This window comes from Lynx rufus, unplaced genomic scaffold (assembly GCF_022079265.1).
Source record: "Lynx rufus isolate CCGP_SWC_20201006 ecotype Redwood Valley unplaced genomic scaffold, mLynRuf1.p SCAF_2, whole genome shotgun sequence".
Classification (NCBI taxonomy): Eukaryota; Metazoa; Chordata; class Mammalia; order Carnivora; family Felidae; genus Lynx; species Lynx rufus.
In genome coordinates, this window is record NW_025814834.1 from 163,285,038 (window position 1) to 163,307,012 (window position 21,975).

General features: G+C 36.9%; 1 protein-coding gene across 1 annotated transcript in view; it reads left to right on the forward strand.

The window, feature by feature from the left end:
• Positions 1 to 21,975, forward strand: part of NEGR1 (neuronal growth regulator 1) — an 844,861-nt gene that overhangs the window by 658,150 nt on the left and 164,736 nt on the right. The window contains exon 6 of the mRNA XM_047084322.1: positions 12,674 to 12,825. Within this exon, the coding sequence (XP_046940278.1) occupies positions 12,674 to 12,825 (152 nt within the window). The remainder of the gene's footprint in view (positions 1 to 12,673; positions 12,826 to 21,975) is intronic.

A 21,975-nucleotide genomic window follows, 5' to 3' on the forward strand; every position in this document is an offset into this window, starting at 1 on the left:
TTTCTGTGTGCTGAGAATAATCTGAAAACCTTTTAAAAACTGCAAAATAAAGCACAATTTAAAGAAAAGAAGGAAACAAATGCTTACTGAGGACAAATCACTTTCTAGGTTCTTTAAATTCTTTTATCTCACTTATTCTTCAGACGTCTGCGAGACACAATTTATTGTCCTCAATTTACCAATGACAGAAGTGAGACACAGGAGACTTAACCTGCCCAAGAGCATTCAACTTAAAAGATGCCATCAAGACACATTTTATTGTTAACCTTTCAGCCCACATTGTTTCTGTTGTATACAGTGCCACTCTTAGTTATCTATTGCTAAATAACAAATTAGCCCAAAACTCAGCATCTTAAACCAGTAAGCATTTATTATCACAGCTTCTGTGGATCAGAATGGGAGCAGCTTAGCTGGATAGTTATGGCTCAGGGTCTCTCATCAGGTTGCAGTCACGTGTCACCTGGCACCAGTTATCTGAAGGCTTGACTAGAGCTAAAGGATCTGCTTACATGCCCGGCAAGTTAGTGCTTGTTGTAGACAGAAGGCTTCAGTTAATCACCATATGGACCTCTTCATAGAGCTGTTTGACTGTCTTCTTGACATGGTAGCTGACTTTTTCCAGAGCTAGTGGTCCAAGAGAGAGCAAGGTAGAAGCTGTTTATGACCTAGTCCCAGAAGTTATGTTCTGCCATTCAGTAATATCTTACTGGTTACACAGAGCGACCCTATTCAATGTGGAAGGGGCAAAATGGGCACATGAATACCAAAAATTGAGAATCATCAGATACTATCTTCAAAATAGCTTCCACACTGTCTCCCTCATGGTTGACATGGATGGCAATAAATATATATATATATATATATATATATATATATATATATATTTTATATAGTTTTTTTTAATTTTTTTTAACGTTTATTTATTTTTGAGACAGAGAGAGACAAAGCATGAACGGGGGAGGGTCAGAGAGAGGGAGACACAGAATCTGAAACAGGCTCCAGGCTCTGAGCTGTCAGCACAGAGCCCGACGCGGGGCTCGAACTCACGGACCGCGAGATCATGACCTGAGCCGAAGTCAGCCGCTCAACCGACTGAGCCACCCAGGCGCCCCCCAAAAAACTATATTTTATATTAGACATATTAGCCATTTGACATTTAGTTTATTGCACTGTTTAGATAAGCATCATGAGAATGACTAAAGTTATATACTAGTTATTAAAATATTATTCTTTGGTATAAAATGGTTTTATTTTTTAACACTATAGGCTTTTTCAGCATACCTGGTAGGTACAGTGCTCACAGATTTAGTTTTACTCCATATACATTTTAGTATTGGGAAAATCAGAGTTCAGAGCTCAATTATGTAGAAAGCCAAAAATATTAACTTATTTTCTTGATAATAGAGAAGATTGATAAAAAGAAATGGACTTCTTATATCCAGTGGAAGAGTATTTTCAGAATAGGCAAAGTACTATTAAGCAAATAATGTCCCTGATGGCATGAAATTAAATTAATCTATGACTTGAAAACAGTATATTTATTTAAGATTAAGACTAAAAACATAAAGTAAATTGTAATGGACTAACGTTTAAATAGATACTGCAGAAACATGGGTTTTGTATCATTTTGTGAAGATGGCATTACCATCGTGTTTTAGATCAGTGATGTAGGCAGTGGTCCACAAAATTTTTGAAATATATATCCCTATAAGTAAAATTTAAAACTTAGCAAACACTAAGTATATGCATACTTATTTGTAAATTGTATGCATTTTTGAAGTATATTGCAATATATATTGAAAACATTAAATGACCTAAAACAGATAAAAGTTAAAAGATGAGATACAATTATAACATAAATGGGCATTCTATTATTTTCTTCTTAAAATCCAACAGATCAGTTTGTATCCAACTTGGAGTACTTTCCCTCCATTTTGGAAACTCTTATAAAGTATGTTAGTTTAAAATAAGGAATTTTCAAGGGCAATTTTAATGCCATGCATATTTTACCCTACATGCTAGCTTTGTAATCTTATAACACATGTAACTGGCTGTATACTATCTTGCCCATTGCTCACATAATTATAGCTAGATTATGCCTGAGGGGAAAAAAAAAACTATCTCACAAAGGTAAAATGAGTCACTGAAGGGAAGTACAGAATGGGAAGTAAAGTCTAATTTTCAGGAAACCTTGGTGGGTAATGAATATGTTTATGGAGTTGGTAGTGATGATTTCACAGGTGTATACTTAACCCAAACTCATTGAGTTGTACAGATATATATGTCTGTATATATTTAATGTGTAATATATATCAATATATATTTAATGTGTATATATATATATATATATATATATAATACCTCAACGAAATGATCTTAAAAACAAAAACACACCAACCCATAATTTCCTGAGTCATGTCAAGGTATCCATTTTCTCTAGATTTATACCATAACTTTGATTATTAAGAAGAGACTAGAGGGGCACCTGGGTGGCTCAGTCGGTTGAGCATCCGACTTCAGCTCAGGTCACGATCTCATGGTTTGTGGGTTCGAGCCCTGCGTTGGGCTCTGTGCTGACAGCTCAGAGCCTGGAGCCTGCTTCAGATTCTGTGTCTCCTTCTCTCTCTGCCCCTCCCCCACTTGTGCTGTGTCTCTCTCTGTCTCTCAAAAATAAATAAATGTAAAAAAAAAATTTAAAGAAGAGACTAGAAATGTTAATTCATTTTCTCTCTCTCCCTTTCTCTCTCTCTCTCTCTCTCCCTTCATTTGCAAAGCCATTTTTATAAGATTAAGCAGTTGCATATTTTGATTTAGAAGGGTACTGGAAATAACTTCATTACCACTCCATGTTAGAAATAATCTTCCCTGCTTACCTGAGATTTTAACAAATGTGCATTGGGCACTTAACTGTGATGTAATTTGAAGACTGAAAAGGAAGTAAGTTCCTGCATTGAAGAAACTTGTGTTTCTAGTGTTATTTCTCTATCTATCTATCTATCTATCTTTAATTTTATTCTGATGATTTTTCACTCTTTTTAGTTCATAACCCAAGTCTTATCAATACAATTTGGTTGCCCCGTGATGATTTTATCAACCAAGACCAGGGAAGCAAAAGATAAATATATGAAATAAGTGAGAGCATTTCAACTGCTGGGAAACGGAAGACACATGACCGTAAGACATACATACAAATTATCACATTTAAAACTTTGGGCCAGGGGCGCCTGGGTGGCGCAGTCGGTTAAGCGTCCGACTTCAGCCAGGTCACGATCTCCCGGTCCGGGAGTTCGAGCCCCGTGTCGGGCTCTGGGCTGATGGCTCAGAGCCTGGAGCCTGTTTCCGATTCTGTGTCTCCCTCTGTCTCTGCCCCTCCCCCGTTCATGCTCTGTCTCTCTCTGTCCCAAAAATAAATAAACGTTGAAAAAAAAAATTTAAAAATAAAAACAAATAAAAAAAAAAAAACTTTGGGCCAAACAGAATTGAAAGTGGGCTATTCCAGTTTGCATTCCCTGACTTAGAGTTTACAGTTTATCATAAAAATCACCAAAATGAAATAAGTTCCACATAAGAAGATCCTAAGGGAGCCTAAGTCAAGTCCTTGAAAGTGCACAGCAAGGGTCCATTCAGCTCAAATCAGAATATTAACAAATGCTTCAGGGAACAGGTAGCTTTTGTGCTTGATACCAGAGAACAGTATTTCTAAACATTGCAAGGAGTCAAGAAAAATCATAAGAAAGGAAAGAACATAGTCAATGTTATATAAGCATTGTGCAGAGAGGTTTTATTATTCCCTGGGTACAAGATGTGAAATCAGGTGTAATAGGAGGTAGGGTTAGAAATGCACGCTGGGGGGTGCCTGGGTGGCTCAGTCGGTTGAGCGTCAGGCTTCGGCTCAGGTCATGATCTCGCAGTCTGTGAGTTTGAGCCCCGGGTCGGGCTCTGTGCTGACAGCTCAGAGCCTGAAGCCTGCTTCGGATTCTGTGTCCCCCTCTCTCTCTGCCCCTCCCCCACTCGTGCTCTGTCTCTTTCTGTCTCAGAAATAAACATTAAAAAAAATTTTTTTTTAAAAGAAATGCACGCTAGGGCAAGACTTGGAGCATTTTAAATGTCATGATAAAGCATTTAGACTTGATTCCATAGGCTTTAGGAAGCCACTGAAGGACTTTTCAAAAGTAGTAAAAGTATCCCATCCCTGTCTTCATAAAATGTTTCTCAGAGCAGTTTGGATGGCAAAGATATAAAATATGATTTAACCTAGGGTATTAGTTGTGCAATTAAAAATCAGTGATTGATTAGGCTAAAAGGAAAGAACCATTTGAAGATAATTTTAAGTTTTCCATCTCAGGAACAAGGTGAATGGTGAAGTTGTCAACCGAGGCTGGGAACATAGGAACAAATATTTGAGACAGCTGGGCTGAGTTTTGTTTGGGATATACTAAAATTGAGGTATTAATACTGCACACACAGTCCATTAGTAAACAGCTAGATTTCAGTTGTGTTCTTAAAATTCATAGCAATATTTCCAAACTAAATACCTAATCTTATGGTTCTTAAATGTCCCTAGAATCAAGTCCTAACATCACAGTATGGCATGGAAGGCCTTCATGTTCTTGCCCCTGTTTACCTCTCTGACCACAAATCTTGCCATTCTACCATCTCACAATAGGGTGATAACTATCCTAAAATATTTTGGCCACAAACTGTGACATGATCTCTATCTTTCAGGCCTTTTAATATGTTGGCCATTTTGCTTATAAGCCCCTTTCACACACACACCCATCCTGGCTACCTTCCACTAGTCCTTTAGTCTCAATTCAGATATCATCTTCTCTCAGAAAACTACCCTGACCCCTTTCTACTAGGAAAGGAGTCTCTCCAGATGTTCTCCCATGTTCTTACCTCTATCAAAGCACTTTTTAAGCTATACTCAACTTTTTTTTACTAGTCTCTCCTCTCCTAATCTATAATCTACCTGAGCATGAGGATTTTGCCCTGTTCAACCATTGTGTTTCCAGCATCTAACATGGTGTTTGAAATACACTCTATTGCAAGAATGAGTGGGGCCTTATAATCATGTGAACGTAGAGCCATTCTTATTTTAATACAGTTTCAAACTGAGAAGAGAATATCACTACAAGATGCATCTGTCACCCTAGATTGTAGGACACTGTAAACCCAATACATGATTGCAGAAAAGACACTGGTTTCTGTTGCTCAGTTCTGACCTTCCAGGATTTCGTTTTTGTGAATGTGATCTCTGCAAAATGGTTGTGTTGGTATATTATGGGATGAAATTTGACATTAAAGTCTTGCACACATTGATATTAGAAAGGCAGTTCAAGCAGAGGGAAAAAATCTAGTCATAGGCCAGGTTGTCAGGGATACAAGGCTCACTGCAGTCAGGGGAGGACTGACACTTGCACTATAGCCTTTGTTTATTTGATGTAAAGTTAAAGGTAATATCCTCCCCATGTGAATCAAACCGTCACAAGCAAGGCAACCCAAAGGTCTCTAATCTAAAATTATTAATTTCATTAAAATTGATAAAGTAAACAAGGCATACATTTTAAATAGCCTAATAAAGTCTAAAATCATTAAAATGTCCTAATATATTATAATACATTAATTTATTCAAATGTGCAACTAAAGATAGATACCCCTTGGGGCTGAGACATTGATGCATGATATTCTTCAGTCTGTTCCTAGGAATAAATGATATATTGTATTCAACCTTAAGTACCAAACAACACAGTAAACCAATAGGTTGCTATGGCAGCATGTTCACATCAATTTTCATTTCTCTCTGGTATCTAGCAGTACTTGCTCCTCCTTCTTTTACTTTTATTTTTTTTATCGGCCCTGCACATCTGTGAAAAAGCTAGATGAGGTTGATAATACACATGTAATTGAGACTGAATTTGGCACATCTTGAAATCATGATACTATGATCTTTTCAGTCACTCTCCTAGATCTTTCCTTTAAAAATAATTTCCTGTATTTTCAATATTTAATATTTTGCTGCCATCTGAGAGGAAATGTATCTGTTCTGTCTAAGAAACAGACCCTAGTATTGAACAATAATAACACCTATCATATGTCTAGTGCCTACTGCATTTGATATAAATGAGTGTGTTCATAGATAATTACATTTTATATATTTAAAAACCATTCTTACATCAACACTTTGAACCTGGTTTCATTTTTTTCATTTAACAGATGAAAAAACTAAGCAGTACAAAAATATAAAAACATAATTCATACAATTCAACATAAGTATACAATAACTACTCACTGTATACCTATTAAGTACACAACATTATGCCCCATGCTTAGAATATAATGAACAGCAAAAGCTAGGAAACTTGCCCTAATGGAGTTGCACTCTAATGGGGAATATGGACAGTAATCCAAAGTCATACAAATCTATGAAAACTTATACCTGAAATGTTGTGGTAAAGAGAGCTTTTTGATGTGATAATGATTTGACTAAGTCAGAAAGAACACATTAACTCCATAGCATCACTAGCAAACTTTAAAGACAACTTTGAATTTACTTAAAATTATTGCATTCTTGCCATCTCCTAGGTTTTGTTTTTTTTCTGCCATTCTTGACTATATTCCACATATACACTATAGGGAAAGATTTACTGCAACCCAAATATTTAGTGAGCCTAGGGGATGAAACACAAACAATAATCAATGCTGAAGGTGTGTGTTGTCCTGGAAGGTAGTTTGAGGAGGAAAGAGTGTGGCAAGAGACCATTTCACACTTCTCATTTGGGACTGAGTCATATCAAAGGATGACTCCATTGGAAGTGAAAGACAGCTACTGTAGGAGACTGGGGGCATGGCTAAGCCCCACATAGATAGTTAAGAGACGTCTGGTCCAGGGAATCTCAGCTGAACTGAACCTTACATTTTTTTAACTCTCTATCCCATTAGATTTACCCCATGGACTGGATCTGGTTTTCCTGGCATAGATACCACATATTACTTGGTTATTTAGCTCCACTGGTTCTATTCTTTGGCTTACTTAATTTCCTTGAACCACCAATGATTTATGACTTGTCTTTCCAAACTAAAATACAGTATCCTGGCTTCTATTTGATGATTTGAGTACCATTTTGGAATAATATTGATAGTCAGAAGATCTAGATTTGAATGTTGGTTCTACCACTTACCAGATGATGGAAGATAAATTAACTTAACTTTTCTAAATTTTTTTTTCTCATCTGTAAAATGGGACTAGTAATGCTTACCTCCTAGGGATGCTATGAAGATTAGTTGACATACATTTGAAAATGCTTAAATGTTTTCTGAATGTCAATTTCACACAGTCTTAACACAAACTTTTTTGTACAGCATTGAAATTCTTTAGTGTTAGATTACCTCGGTCATAAATATGTTGAGAGCAGCTAAGATTTTCCACATACATAAAGCATTCCTGCTCTCATGGAAAAGACGAGAAATATAGCCATGATACAGAAGCAAAATATATGTAAGCTAGAACTCTGTCACTGAGAGAGACATTGAGATGTGTCATGTAAGGACCTATATGATCTTGATGTCATCTTCATATTTTTAAGTGTAGCCAAGGTCCTTAGCTAGAACTGTGTCCATTTGTCTTTTCCCCACTTTGGTTCTTAAACCAGTGCCTTAAGCATAGAAGGAATTTAATCATCATTTGATGATGAAGTAGAACTTCATTTCCATTACGACTGTATCACCTGTGACGTTTTTACCATCACCCATGACTTTTTCTAAAGCTCTTTTTTGAGTTGTATCCTTAGCTCACACCACCTCTTGGAGTTCAAAGCCTGCAATCCATTGTGAGAAGTAATATTCATTTTCTTTGTACATATATCTCTTATGACTCAAGAACTACCTTCTGTCCCCTGCTATTTTTGATCCCTGCTATACTATCACCCAAAAATCACTTAATAAGGCCATAATAATCTTATCCAGTATACAGCATGATATATTATCATATTTCCTTGTAATTCTACTCTGATGAAAGATCAATCATCATTTAGTCCACCTCTCCCACTCCTATTTAAAGTACTTAAACATTTTAAATGTTGTTGTCTGATACACTTATGTATATTTCTTACATTAGCAATGAAGAATTTCAGTGACTATTTGCACTTATAAGCTTGTTTCTCCAGAATATTTATTGTTACGCTTGACCTGGAAATGCACAGAGCAAACAATAGTCCCAAAATGTGTCATCAGGCTGGATTTATATATAAAGTGAATGAGGTTTGGTATAGCTATACCACTTAGTTTTGCAGTCTTATCAGTCAGTGCCAATGGCCTCGTGGTCAGTTTTGCTGTTGTGATGTTGCTATGGACTCTTCTGTCCATCTTACTTACTGCCTGAGAGAAGCTGTGATTGTAAAGTTTGTGAACATTTCATGGGTCAGATTTATAAGTATCTTTAAGTTATTAGTATGCTTTCTATGTGCTACTTCTTTATGACTGACACTTGAAAATATGGCTATTCTAATTCAGAACAAGTTAGTTGGTCAGACTGTGTTACTTATGAGTTGCCTGCATCATCTGATGACAGGGCAGATGGCCTGCAGTTTACAGATTTATGAGGCATTAATGAAAAGCAGAAGGAAGGAGAGTGAGGGCAATGATCCTCAGTATGTGTCTTCATCCATCTGGGCTGCTATAACAAAACACCACAGATTGGGTGGTTTGTAAACAACAGAAAGTTATCTGACAGTTCAGGAGCCTGGAAGTCCAAGATCAGGGTGCAAGCATGGTCTGAAAAGGGTCCTCTTCTAGGTCACAGACATCTTGTTGTATCCTCACATGACAGAAGGGGCTATGGAGCTCTCTGGAACTTCTTGTAAGGCACTAATCCCATTCATCATGGTTTCACCTTTATGATTTCTAAGCACCTTCCAAAGGCCCCACCCACTAATACCATCATCCTTGAGGTTTAGATTTTTGACATATGAATTTTTGGAGGACACAAACATTCTGATCAGAGCAGTATGAATAAACTACCATCGACGGTAAATGTAGAGGACAGCAGGGTCCACAATAATAGAAGGATCTTACAGCCATGGGGTCCACTGAATGGTAAAATGCAAAAAACAAAAATGCCCAGGGATCTCTAAGCAAGCATCAAATGCTGCTGATCCACTTCTGAGGGTAAGAATTCCATAACCAACCACTAACCCAACACAATTGTTTCCTCTCTTCCTGCGGGAAGGGACTATGAGAAGACGTCTCTTATTTTGGATTCTAAGTCAATACAAGAATGATTCTCTTAAAACTTGAAACCCTTAAGTATTTAGGGAAAAGAGAGAACTCCAAATAAGGCAATATTCCAGAGTGAGTTCTCTGGTTTTTATTGCAAGGTGTATTGTGAACTATTGCTTGAGTTGTCACTTCAAGATTTCACATCACCAATGCAAGGAACTCTGGTTTCAAACAAGTCTGGGATGGATGTGAAAAATTCAATGAGGCCAGGGTCATTCTGTTAATAGGCTAACATGTGCATGTTTGAAGGCTATCAAGCATTTTCTTTAATACAGAATGATACTTTAATTTGTCAAATATGTGTTTATTGATAAATAATTATTCTTTTTACAGACTATTCTCTTTACTATATCCAACCATTTTGGAATAAAACTATTTCATAAAGAAAACAATTGTCACCAATTAAAGACATTTTTTATTATTTGTTTTTAGTCAAAGAGTAAAATTACATTCAGGACATACATGATGAGACTTATAAGTGTGGTTCAGATTTCTATATCCAGTAAGTAAGGGCAGGAGTATTCATCTTAACAGGGTCCCCATTGTGACTAAAATCAACTCAGTTGTGTTTACAACTGTTTATGTTTATGTGTCTGATTGATTCTTCTCTTCAACTTTAAGCTACTGAAAGGCCTTCAAAGATCTTGAAGAGCCTTCAAAGATCTTGCCCAGCCAAGTCCCTAATCATCTGGCATCAAACTCATCTTTGTATCAATGATAAATTTCAGAATTGATTTGAATAGCTGAGAAAGCTCTCCACCCCTTGCACCCACAGGATCCCTACAGGAAAATCACAGTACACCCTCAGAGATAGACACCATCTCAGAAGTCACTCTCCCTCAAGGTCAGCTTTACCAGCCATCTACTGGTAAAGACAGGTTCTTATAGGGTATTTTGAGGAGTCAGCACTTCTAAAATTCCCGACTTTAAAAAAAGTAAACTTTGGACTTCTCCAGTAATCTCAGAAAGGTAGCTTCCTCTAGAGGGAAGAAAATCCCCCCAGGGAAGATACTGTTCTGTTTTATTGGCCATATTCATTTGCCAGTATGAGTGGGGCAGCAGGAGTCACGGCTGCTAACGTGCCACCGTGCCACCAATGTGGCTCTCTGATAAGGATGTTCACAGCAACCCCTGACCAGAGGCCAAAAATGGGTCTACACATACAGAGCGTGGGTGTCCTGTGTGATTTAGTAACATCTGGGGCTTTGCCTTCAGACACATTTTAGGGCAGAGAGTTGGAAGCCAACTCGGAAAGATGGTCTGAAGGAACATAAGCAAACAGTGCCATCAAGTTACTAAATATACTCCCTTAGAATTTTCTCCCCAGAGTCTAGTCAAATAAAGGCCTGACTAATTTCTTCTTAATCCTTTAGCAGAAAAATGAATCTTAGCTTGGTAGGTGCGGCACAATGGGAATTTAGTAATCCAGAGAGCTGCTGAGTCCTTTGGACAATGTGTCCATATGAGCACAAACATGGGAAGATAGATTTGAGCCCTAACCCTGAAGCTCTCTGGCCAATGAAGCCATCAGTTTTTATACATAGCATATAATATTGGTTAGAAATAAAGTTATTAATGTGATGCAGAAAAATATGCAATTATCACGTTGGTATTTTGGCATAAATGTTGATAGATTTGAAATATGAGACAGAGGAGTAAAAACTGCCATATCCTTGATATTTTATGCCTTATTTTGTTGTGTCATAGTTGAGAATCATTGGGTTTATTGCTCAAGTTAATGTTTTCAGTGTTTATTTAAGTCAAAGTTTTATTAATCTGATTAAGGTTTGAGTTTTGGATAAGTCAAATTCAGCCATTACATGAAATATAAGAAATTCCCAGGGTAATCAAGCGTGGCTGCTTATTTTAATCTTCATGTAACTACAGTATATTTTGTCTAAATTCAGATGCAAGTCACATAATGTAATGCAAAGGAGTTCAACCTAAACTCTCAGGAGAATGCCATTTATTTGCATCTTCGTGATTAAAAAAAATATTTGCTACTAAAATTTGAACATACTAAGGAGGAAAAATACCATGCCATTCAGGCTATGAGCTTACATAGCCCATATTGTGATCAGCACATCATTTCATAGTAAACTTTGGGGTTAGTTAGGAAGACATTATCATCTGGTTGGCATCGTCCTTATAACAGAATTCATATTTAGAAAAAGAATGTTTTGAGGGGGCCCCTGAAGGGGGCTTACCAATACCTGTGTGTTGTGGGGATGTCACCCCAATTCTGCTGATCTATGAGTTATTTGTTAGATACTATTAAGTGCTATGCAGGACTCAAATATAAAATAAAGCATGTCCATATGGCGCTGTCTTTTGAGGAATTTAAGGCAATTCTATTTATTTGGGTTGAAAAGACCTGTGTGCATGGAAACCGCTACAGAGAACAATGCAAGAATGTGGCTTTGATTTTATGAATCCCACAGCAATTTCAAGAGAAACCTGCAGAGAGCGGGGCAAGGGAAAGAGTCATTTAAGGAGCACTAGAGTAAGAGAGATAGGACACACATCAGACCTGAGTGCAGAGGGAAGGATCCAGCTGGCAGAGATACAAAGGGCTGATGACCACTGGGTGCAGATCAGGAAAAAAGTGAAGATGGAGTGAGTGTGGCAAGCCCTGAGAACCGTGATGCATTGCCAGCCTATTTGAGAGTGAAACCTCTGCCGGTAGGCCTGGAGAGAGAGTGTTGGGTCATCAGGGTGGAATCAGGTAAAACTGAAGCCTGTATTGAGGCCCAGAAAGGTTAGAGGACCCCCCCAGCACATTCCTCAAATGTGACCAAGACAAGACTCAACTTGGAATGCTCTTCTCAGTGCTATACTGCGGCTGTTTTCTAGGTGAAAAGCAAGTCATCTGTCTAGGTTGTATGTAGCAGCAGCAAAATGGTGTTGACCCTGGACTCAGAACATCTTATTGCAGTTGTGGGGTTAACTTGGATGGGGAGTTATCCAACAATGTTATCTGAAAAAGCCTAGACATATCTTAGCCAGCTTTTTAGAAACCATCGGTTTGTATTTTTAATGAAATCATTATATTTAATTTGCTTTACTCGTTCTTGACTTTAACAGATGAGACTCTATTGCTGTGGTGCATTTAATTTTCTAAAATACAAGTCAGCGTATGAAAAGGACATGTGGAAATCTCGGTTTAGTGTTTTGTAGAGTGCGAAGAATCCTGTAGTAACAATCCACAGCTGTCATACAGCTTCTCCTCCCCTATATCTACTCACGTAAGGAAAATATAATTGCACCATTATCACATTATATGCTAATACTAGTGTGGACCAAACTGTCTATGGGTTGCCATGACAACCTCAACTAAGATAAAACCAAAAATGATATTCACGATGCATATTAACCTAGAGGTGATTTTGTCTTCTAGGCTCTTCAATGGCCAACAAGGAATTATTATTCAAAACTTTAGCACAAGATCCATTCTCACTGTTACCAATGTGACACAGGAGCACTTCGGCAATTATACTTGTGTGGCTGCCAACAAGCTAGGCACAACCAATGCGAGCCTGCCTCTCAACCGTAAGTAACACAGTGTTGCCAGAATGCTCCCAGGGGCCCCTTGGCTCCTGTCCATCAGCAGAGATAAAACCTGAGAATGGTGTATGTTCATTTTTAAACTCAGCCTGATGTGACACATCCCTTACACGGAGGAAACTTGGCCCCTAAATGGTATGGGTGTTTGAGAATTTTATAATCCCTGTTGAAGTCCATGTGTGTTTAGAAAACTGTCTTACAGCTGAGAAAAGGGAAAAAAGATACCTAAATAATAGGACCCACTGAAAAATGTCTTCTGACTGAAGATGGTTTGGTGGGGTTTTATTTGTTTTCATTTTGTTTTTTAAAAATGTGTTCCATTATCTTTAAGCACTGGTTAATTTCCGTTGAATTTACTCTTGGTTGGTTTTCTTTAGGCATTCACCTTGTAATAGTGAGAATTTCACATGCCATATATAAAATGTAAGAGTAAGTAAATCATCATGGACAGAATATTTTATCCATATAGATAATGTTTTTACTCAAAACTATTTGAAATACAACCTAAGGTTTTGCTAAAATAAATACTATATTTCTAATGTATCTTGGTTCTTAAGGTTTTGCTAAAAAAGGAAGAATAAACATGAGGATTAGTTGGAGGGAGAGAAACCTAAGCTGATATTTTCTCCTACAATTAGTTTCAGTACTTTTTAAAAGCTGAGTAAACAACACATTTTCATAACTATAAAATGTTCTTGATTTTGAAGTGGAGTGTTTCTCAAAGTGTTCAAAGAAGATTGCAAAGAATATACAATCTTCTCATTTCCACAAAGTTAACTGAAGTCATCCTTATCTTTTATAGTTAATATCTTTATAGTACACTGACACGTGTATATTTATATTATCATAATATATATAGCTGTGTCTCTGAAAAATGTGAATATTGTGTAGTTCATCACAGACATGATCACTTCCATTTTGCAGAAACAAGCATGGGATATATAATGCTTCTACTACTTAAAAATATATTACGAAAAGTTTCATGATTTATGAACTTTGAATTGTGACAATTTAAGAGCCTCTGATGTTAAATAAAATATATTAGTTTGATGTTAGTAGAAAATAATCACTTGAAATGATTTGCTTTCTATATACTTTTAAAACAACATATCACTTATTATTCCAGCTTAATATTACTTACTATTTCTTAATACCCACACTCTGAAAGAAAACCACTGTTTGCCATGCAATAGCCATAGTATATAACAAACTTGCTTGAGTTTCTTCCATGAGGATGATTTATTTAGTGTAATTATGAATAATATAAACCATTAAAAATATTACAGAGCTATGTGAATTCCAATTTCATGTAAATATTGATATTTTTTTGGTATACTATTAATATTTTAAATGATTTAAATATTCAAGAACCTGAAAGAATTAATGAATTAATAAGGCAAAATAAAGAAAAATTTAAGGCTTATATAACACATTAACTCTTTGCTATTTAAATTTCTAAATCACATTCTGATTTTTGAAACAGAAACATTAATGAATATGACAGATTAAGAACAAATGTCACTTACTTAAGTGTTTGTTGTGTTCTGACAACCTTAACACAATCATCTGGAAATAATGCACTGCTAAAAGGGCTTCTAAACGTGGTATCTTTGGAATGGTCTCTAATTATCTCCCTTTGCCACTGCCTTCCTGTATGTAGAGGTGCTATGGAATACTAGTGCAGTTTGATTAATTTATCAGCAAAGACATAATATGCAAATATTAACTGCAATTTTGGACATAGACCTAGAAGTTGAAGAAATGACTATATATTCAGACAGCATCTATGACCTCATCTGAAATTCTTCTTACACTGAGCATTTCTATTTTGTACAATAGTTACTTTTATAAATTTTTTATCTCTCCACGAAATTATGTTTGTTGAGAATATAGGATCAATACCTGGTTCATTATGTTATGGCCCATATCACCAAGCACAGTGCTTGTTATTTAATAGCTAATCAATAAATCTTTAAGGACTAAATGAATTTGTTAAACATTGAATTAGTGATTAAATGGCTAATGAATAAATGAATGAATGAACTGGGTTGTAGATGTAAAGTGTGTATTTGTAATCTCTAGATATGTAAGACAATACCAGGACAATTATAAGGTACACTTACTGTGAGCTTCCTGTAGACCAGATACTATTCTAATCTCTTTACATGAATTTGTTCATTTAATTCTCATGTGATCCAAAGAGGTAAATTCTATAATTTCCTTATTACAGATGAGGAAACTAAGATGAAAAGAGATGAAATGCTTGACCAAAGACAAATAAGGGACAAAGCAAAACGCTGAATCCCTACAGTCTTGCTCCAGAGCCCAAGTTTTTAACTCTTACATTTCACTCTCTTGCTATGAACATAGAAGCATCAACGGAGTGAAAGATAAATTGTATCATTTGCAACATACTCTTCCAAAGCTAAACCTCTACATATAACCTTTGTCCTCATTGTGTTTTTTAATCGACTTTAATCATTGAGGATGCTATTCTTCAACATATAAAACTTTTAAAAATATGTGGTTAGATGTAAACAACACATACCAGATATCAGATTTAAGTATATGAAAGATGAATGGGCTCAATGTTTGACTGAAAACTTATACAAAAATGAGACTCAGGGATATTTAAACACACAGTTTTATAGCATTTTAAATCTCTTTGGATGGTACAGTTACCCAACACAGGCATTGTGAATCTACAAACTATATTATGGGGGAAGGCAGCTTTCTTAACATTCATGTGATGTTAGCTTGAGACAGCACTGTGTCACTTGATAAGAATTTTTGTCATATCTCACAAGGTCTATGAATGGGAGAGGGTTATAAGAAATATGAGTTGCCTAGTGTAGCGTTTATACATATAAACCCTCAAACTGATTGATAATAACGTTCTAACAGAGCTTTAGCCACTAGGAGTCAGTTCTCCATCCATAACTATATAGGATAAAACTTGGACTGATACAGTCTACTCCTGGTTTGTAATAACCTGCATTGTCTAGATCACCAAGGAGACAGAAGGCAAGAAGCTATAATTTGGAGTCTTTCTATAACTAAGACCATAAAAAAAAAAATGCAACACTCTTTAGTGTGTGTGTGTCTGTGTGTGTGCATGTGCGTGTGCGTGTGTGTGTGTGTGTGTGTGTGTTTCATGTAAAAGCAGTCAAGCAGGCCTTGGTTTGGATCCCAGTTTTGCTGCATATTAGTCACATGTGACTTTGTGTAAGCAAGTGCCAAAGTCTCACTAATTCATTGTTAATAAAATGAGGCCAATAATGGCTCCCATCTATGGGATGAAAATTAAATGGGATGATGCATATAAAGCATTTATCCCTCAGCCTGGAACAAACTAAGCACTCAATAAATGTTAACCATTGTTATTATATCATATCCTGTAAGAGCACTCAATTCAGTTCAGTTCAGTTCCAAAAGCAATATATAGGTTGCTGACCTTACTTGTTGACCCCGTGCCCAATACTTTACTAAGAGTTTAAGTGGTAATCTGTTACTGGTAAGCTAGGGAGAAGGCATGCAAATTTGAAATAATGTCCTAACTCTAGCTGTAACTTAACCATATCCCTTGGTCAGTGCATGAACCAGATTTTGTGGCACTAATTTCAGATTAATGAAGTTTGCAGCATAGAAGTTCAGACATCTAGGAGATGCAAGTAGTAAAGACAAAACTAAAAAATTCTATTTTCAAGGCTCAGATAATCTGTTCAATAACAACCTTTATTTGTCAAAAAAAATATATATATGTATGTGTGTGTGTATATATATATATATATATATATACTGCCTATATTGTACAAAAAACTGTTCTTAATGTTAGAAAGAAAAGGATTAATATATCTGGAACCCAATGCTCAAAGAGTTCTCAGGTGAATGAGAGGAGAGGGATAAGAAACAGACAACTGTAATGCAATATAGTAATGGTGGCATACTAGGACAGAGAAGAGGCTCTTGACCTGGCCTTGAGGGTCATGAAAGGACTGTCATCTAGATGGCTGATGAGAGTATGGCTATAAGAATTATAAGTAATATGCACCTCAAAATACCTATTTAGCCACCATTGTGTGATTTTCGACAGAAGTTTGCAGAGTTCATTTAAGAACAGCCATGAGTACATTGTACAGTGGCAACAATGAGAGAATGATCAACTCAGTCTCTGTGACTGAGGATGAGCTGTAGAGATGACCCTTGAACAAAGGATGTGATTAGATTGAGCCTGGGTGTGGAATGGTTGAGTGGGGGTGACGGAGAATACTCTAGTTTGAAGCAGCCACTGTAAAGACATGGCAGTATGGAACAATCTGATACACTTGAAGACATAGTGGTATCTTTATATGGTTAGTTAGAGTAAAAGGTGGGAGAAGAGACTATTGAGAGATGATTGGACAAGTTGATGGAATTATAACAAGAAAGGCTGCAAATGAGCTTGGACTTTATCTTTCTGGTTTTGAAGAGCTATTGAAGGTTTTTTAATAAAGGCAGGATATAAACAGATTTAGTTTCTGAAAGACATTCTTGGTTAACATGAGTTCTAAGCCCAGGTATTAGACCTACAAGAAGATAATTGCACCAAAAAAAAAGTAGCAGAGGTGAGGGAGTGGCAAGAAACTAGGAGAGAGGAGTTAATGACCAACTGTGGAGAGAACAGGAAGGGAATTGTAGGAATCTAGATAACTCCCAACATTTAGTTGGGTGAAACTAAACTAAGGGAGTTTAGTTAGAGTTTAGTCAGGGAGTTTAGGAGAGAAGGAGAAGCACTTGCAGATTTGGGGACAAAGTAGAGATTGAAAGAAGAAAAGTGACTTTAATTTTGGACATACTCAGTTGGAGGCAATGTCCAGTAGTTTGCTGGATGTAAAGTCCAGAATGGAGATACGATTTGGAGGTTATCAGAGCGGAGGTGGTAGTGTCAGCAGTAAGTAAGATTTTGCATAAAGGCCACGTACACTAAAAAGATGAGCAAGGACCAACCTCCACGTAAAATCAGCACCAAGGAGTGTGCAGAAGAGTTGAAATATCCTGTAGAAGCTCGTGGGACAAGTGAGGATGAAGATGCCGGAGGAGGATCAGTGCCACAGAAGCCACAGGAGATTTGTTCGACAAAAGGGACAGTCAGCAATGCCCAATGTTCCATCAGATCAGAAAAGTCTGAAAATCAACCACTGCCTCTGACAACTGGCAACAATCGGTGATCTTTGCCAAGGCACTTTATAGAAAACTGGGAGTAGAAGTCATGAGGTTGTGGATTCAGGTGAAAGAAGTAGATGAGGAAGTAGAGACATGGGTAGTAAACTACTCTTTCTATGGACTAGGTTATGAAAGGAAGAAAACAGGCTGATGATCTGCCTTGATCCTTGAGCAGCTGGTCTGAATTGGCTTTCAATCTGATTAATAGGTCCAATGACTATATGTATGTCAGCCACTCCCTGACCATCAAAGATGCCGTACTCAGTCTTTGGGGAATCATACTTCCCATGTTTCTTGCTCTTCTGCAAGCTGCCCTCATTCTCAGTTTGTTAGCCTCTTTTCACACATCTTTCTTCAGTCCCAGAGAAACAAGAAAGGGCTTTGATTTAAAATGAAGTTACCTTAAACCCTTTTGCCTTCGTGACCTGTAGGCTTTAGACCGTAATACTAAGAGGAACTCTAATTCTAAGCAGAGATGTTAGTAATTTCATTAATAGAATTACTCTAGATACAGAATGTATGATTTCTCAAGTTAGGGGAAAGTAAAGTTTGTATTAGGAAAACTGTAGGAAACCTTGTGTACAATGAATTCCTCACTTTACAGATGATCTGTCCAGAAATTTCTGGCATATACTTGCATTAAAAATGTCTCTTGATGTGTGTGTGAGGGGGGGGGGAGAGAAAGAAAAAGAGAGAGAGAGAGAGAGAGAGAGAATATTCTGTAGATCACTATAGATCAGCCTCAGAGAGCAAATGCTGTAACAAAATTAATAATGGATGACAGCATGCCAACTATTCATAGCAAAATTCCTTATTAAGTAAAAAATGAGAGATTCAGAATTATTTGAGATTTTTATACTATTTTTCAGTTGTGTTTTTTGTTTCCTGAACAGGAGCTGATTTCTTTATGTCTTCCCCTTAAAGAATATGAACTGAATGGTCCCATCCTGCCATCTATGGGTTCAATTCATCAGATTTACACCCTTATTTGATTAGTAATTTAGTAACCAATAAAAGTCATTTCTATAAGTAAAATATGTTGTATATGCTTTGTTAAAAAAACAGATATTCATTATAGGACACAAAGAATCATAATCTAAAGGCAAATAAGGAAAGAAATCAGTTAAGAAGGGAAAAAATCTTAGCCACATAAACAAAGTGCTTAAAATTCACATAACTTTAATTCAATACAACCTTCTCCTGAGACTTAATATATGAAAATATTTGGGACAATTCAAGCTTTAATATTAACAGAGTCTTAGATTGCAGACCCAAATAGATAACAATAATATTGCTATAGTGTGTGGGTGCCAAACTCTTTGTTCATGTGTTTCCAAAAGTGGGGTGTCAAATCTATTGCCAGAATATAGGTCCTAATGATGCTATAAGGTCTTCTTTTCTTGTGTGTGTGCATGTGTGTGTGTGTGTGTGCGCACACGTGCACGCACGTGCGTACGTGCATTTATTCAAATAACAAAGCATTTGCCTCAGAAATATTACACATAAAATATTCAAAGGAATCACCAAAACTTTCTCTTTTCCCTGCCTTAGCAACCCTGTGGAGACAATAATGAAGGTCTAATTTCAAATGTTTTATACAATCATTGCTATTTAACTTCCTGGAATATCTCCTTTCATGTTTACAGAATATTTCTTCCCAGTCTATTTAATTTGATGGACACCTTCTCTTAGGGATTAAAAAAAAAGGGAGGGGGGGCACTAGCTGGTATCCAAAAGGAAAATGGAAGAGGCTACTGGGGAAAGAAAGAATGTAGCTGGCATAACAGTTTTCCCTTGTTTAGATCTGACTGAGGCAGGCAAACGTTATTTTTTTGACTGATTTGTTGAATGTGAAGCCAGCTGTGCCCTTGCAAGTAATATTTCAGCTCTCTGCTTGCTTCAAATGTCCCCACATGCCAGTAAGCAACTGTATGGGCTCTCTGTTACTTTCGCGTATTATAATGAACCTTGATTCCATGTGAAAGGTGATACCACAAATTTGAATGATTCATATTTTAGATTGAAATTGATCTCCCCTCCTGGAGCTTAAAAGAGATAGGGATTTCATTTTGGTTGAAAGAGGCAGTAATAAATTTAGACTTGGTGATTATTGAAGACTGTGTGCTATGTGAGCCAACTTGCTTTATCCTCACAGCTTTAAGATGTTAATGGAAAGCCTTTCCTGGATGTTCTAGTAATAAGTATTTTACAAAAATTAGGTTTGCAGTTGTAGGTAGATTTTTGATATAGTTATATCGACCTATTGAATGGCACTCTGCTAAACTGAAATATGCACATAGAGACATAATCAGCATACAAATAATGGCTATATACAAATTTGGTGAAATGCAGCATGAGTGAAGCAAGAAGGTTTTTTCCTCCCTGACCTTATACCTAGAAGCTTTGTGTATTCTCAAGAAGCTAAACACAAAATAGCCATTCAGTGCCATACACGAGAGATGATACCAACAGGTTGAAGTAGTGAGAATAACTGTAGGAACAGTTCACCAAATCGCTCCAACTGGTGCTTCAGTTCATGAAATCACCACTGATTTCATGTAAGAGCCAAATACAAATGCTAACAGAGCTTTGGTTAGCCATGTCAAATGACAGAACCTTAGAGCTAGAGTAGTCTCAGATATTACCTAGTTGGGTTTTTTTTTTTTAAAGTTCTAAAAGCTGTGGATTCCTTTCCTTCCCCAGGGAAAACCTGATGCAAGCCCTTAATACATAACAAAGTTAAATTGGAGTTCATGTGGTTGGTTTGAAGGTAAACCTGGAAAATCCTATCTTTTTCCTCCATATCACACCACACAGTGACCCTGAGGCCTGTCAAAAAGCCATAGAGTTCCACAAAATTAGGTTTGAAAACTTTCATTCTAGACCAGTTCTTTCCCTTTATTGGTGAGGGAACTCAGTGTTATGTATTGTCATAGCAGATCTAAAGCTAGAGCTTGCTTAGTTTGTCCTACTCGTGTTCCAGTGCTTTTTTTTTTTTTAATTTTTTTTTTCAACGTTTTTATTTTATTTTTGGGACAGAGAGAGACAGAGCATGAACGGGGGAGGGGCAGAGAGAGAGGGAGACACAGAATCGGAAACAGGCTCCAGGCTCTGAGCCATCCGCCCAGAGCCTGACGCGGGGCTCGAACTCACGGACCGCGAGATCGTGACCTGGCTGAAGTCGGACGCTTAACCGACTGCGCCACCCAGACGCCCCTCCAGTGCTTTTTTCATGACAAGACCAACCACCAAAAGCTTGGGAATCAAATAAGTCTGATTTGAAACCCTAGTCCCCCATTCAGGATGCTGGACAGTTCTCTTAGTCCCAATCTTAATGCTTCAATCATCTCACCTATAAAATGGAGAAAATAGGTTATTTTTACAGAGTTGTTGCAAAGATCAAATGATACAGGATATGTAAAATAACTAATCTAGGGCCTGATTAAATGTCTCTACTCTCTGGTACGGATGATCCAAACTTTGAAGGGTAGCTGCTGGAAGCTCAGCCTCCGTAACCTCAATAACGGAGCAACTTTATCTCACTGGCTATTTAAGAACAGCACTGGTTCTTTAATCCATTTATTCATGTACTTATGTCTATCGTTATGATACTGTCTTTTTTATTAGAATTATTAATTAAATCAGCGGTGCACATGAGCATTCACTTGTAATGATTGAAAAAAAAAAGTGGTCAGGTTGATAGAAAGGGTTGTACAGGATTAATTACTCTACTGATGTGTTTCTATCTGGTTAAGAGGCAATTTGACAGCTATATCTTCAAGCTACTAAAGCTACATATACATCCCTATAGCTGATACAGGGTCAGTAAACGCCAAAGGGAGGATGGAGCTTTGGTATTTGCTGTTGTCATTCATCAGCCTTGAAATGTAGCAGGTTTGTGGGAATTAGATACCAAAAAGATATTGAAAAATC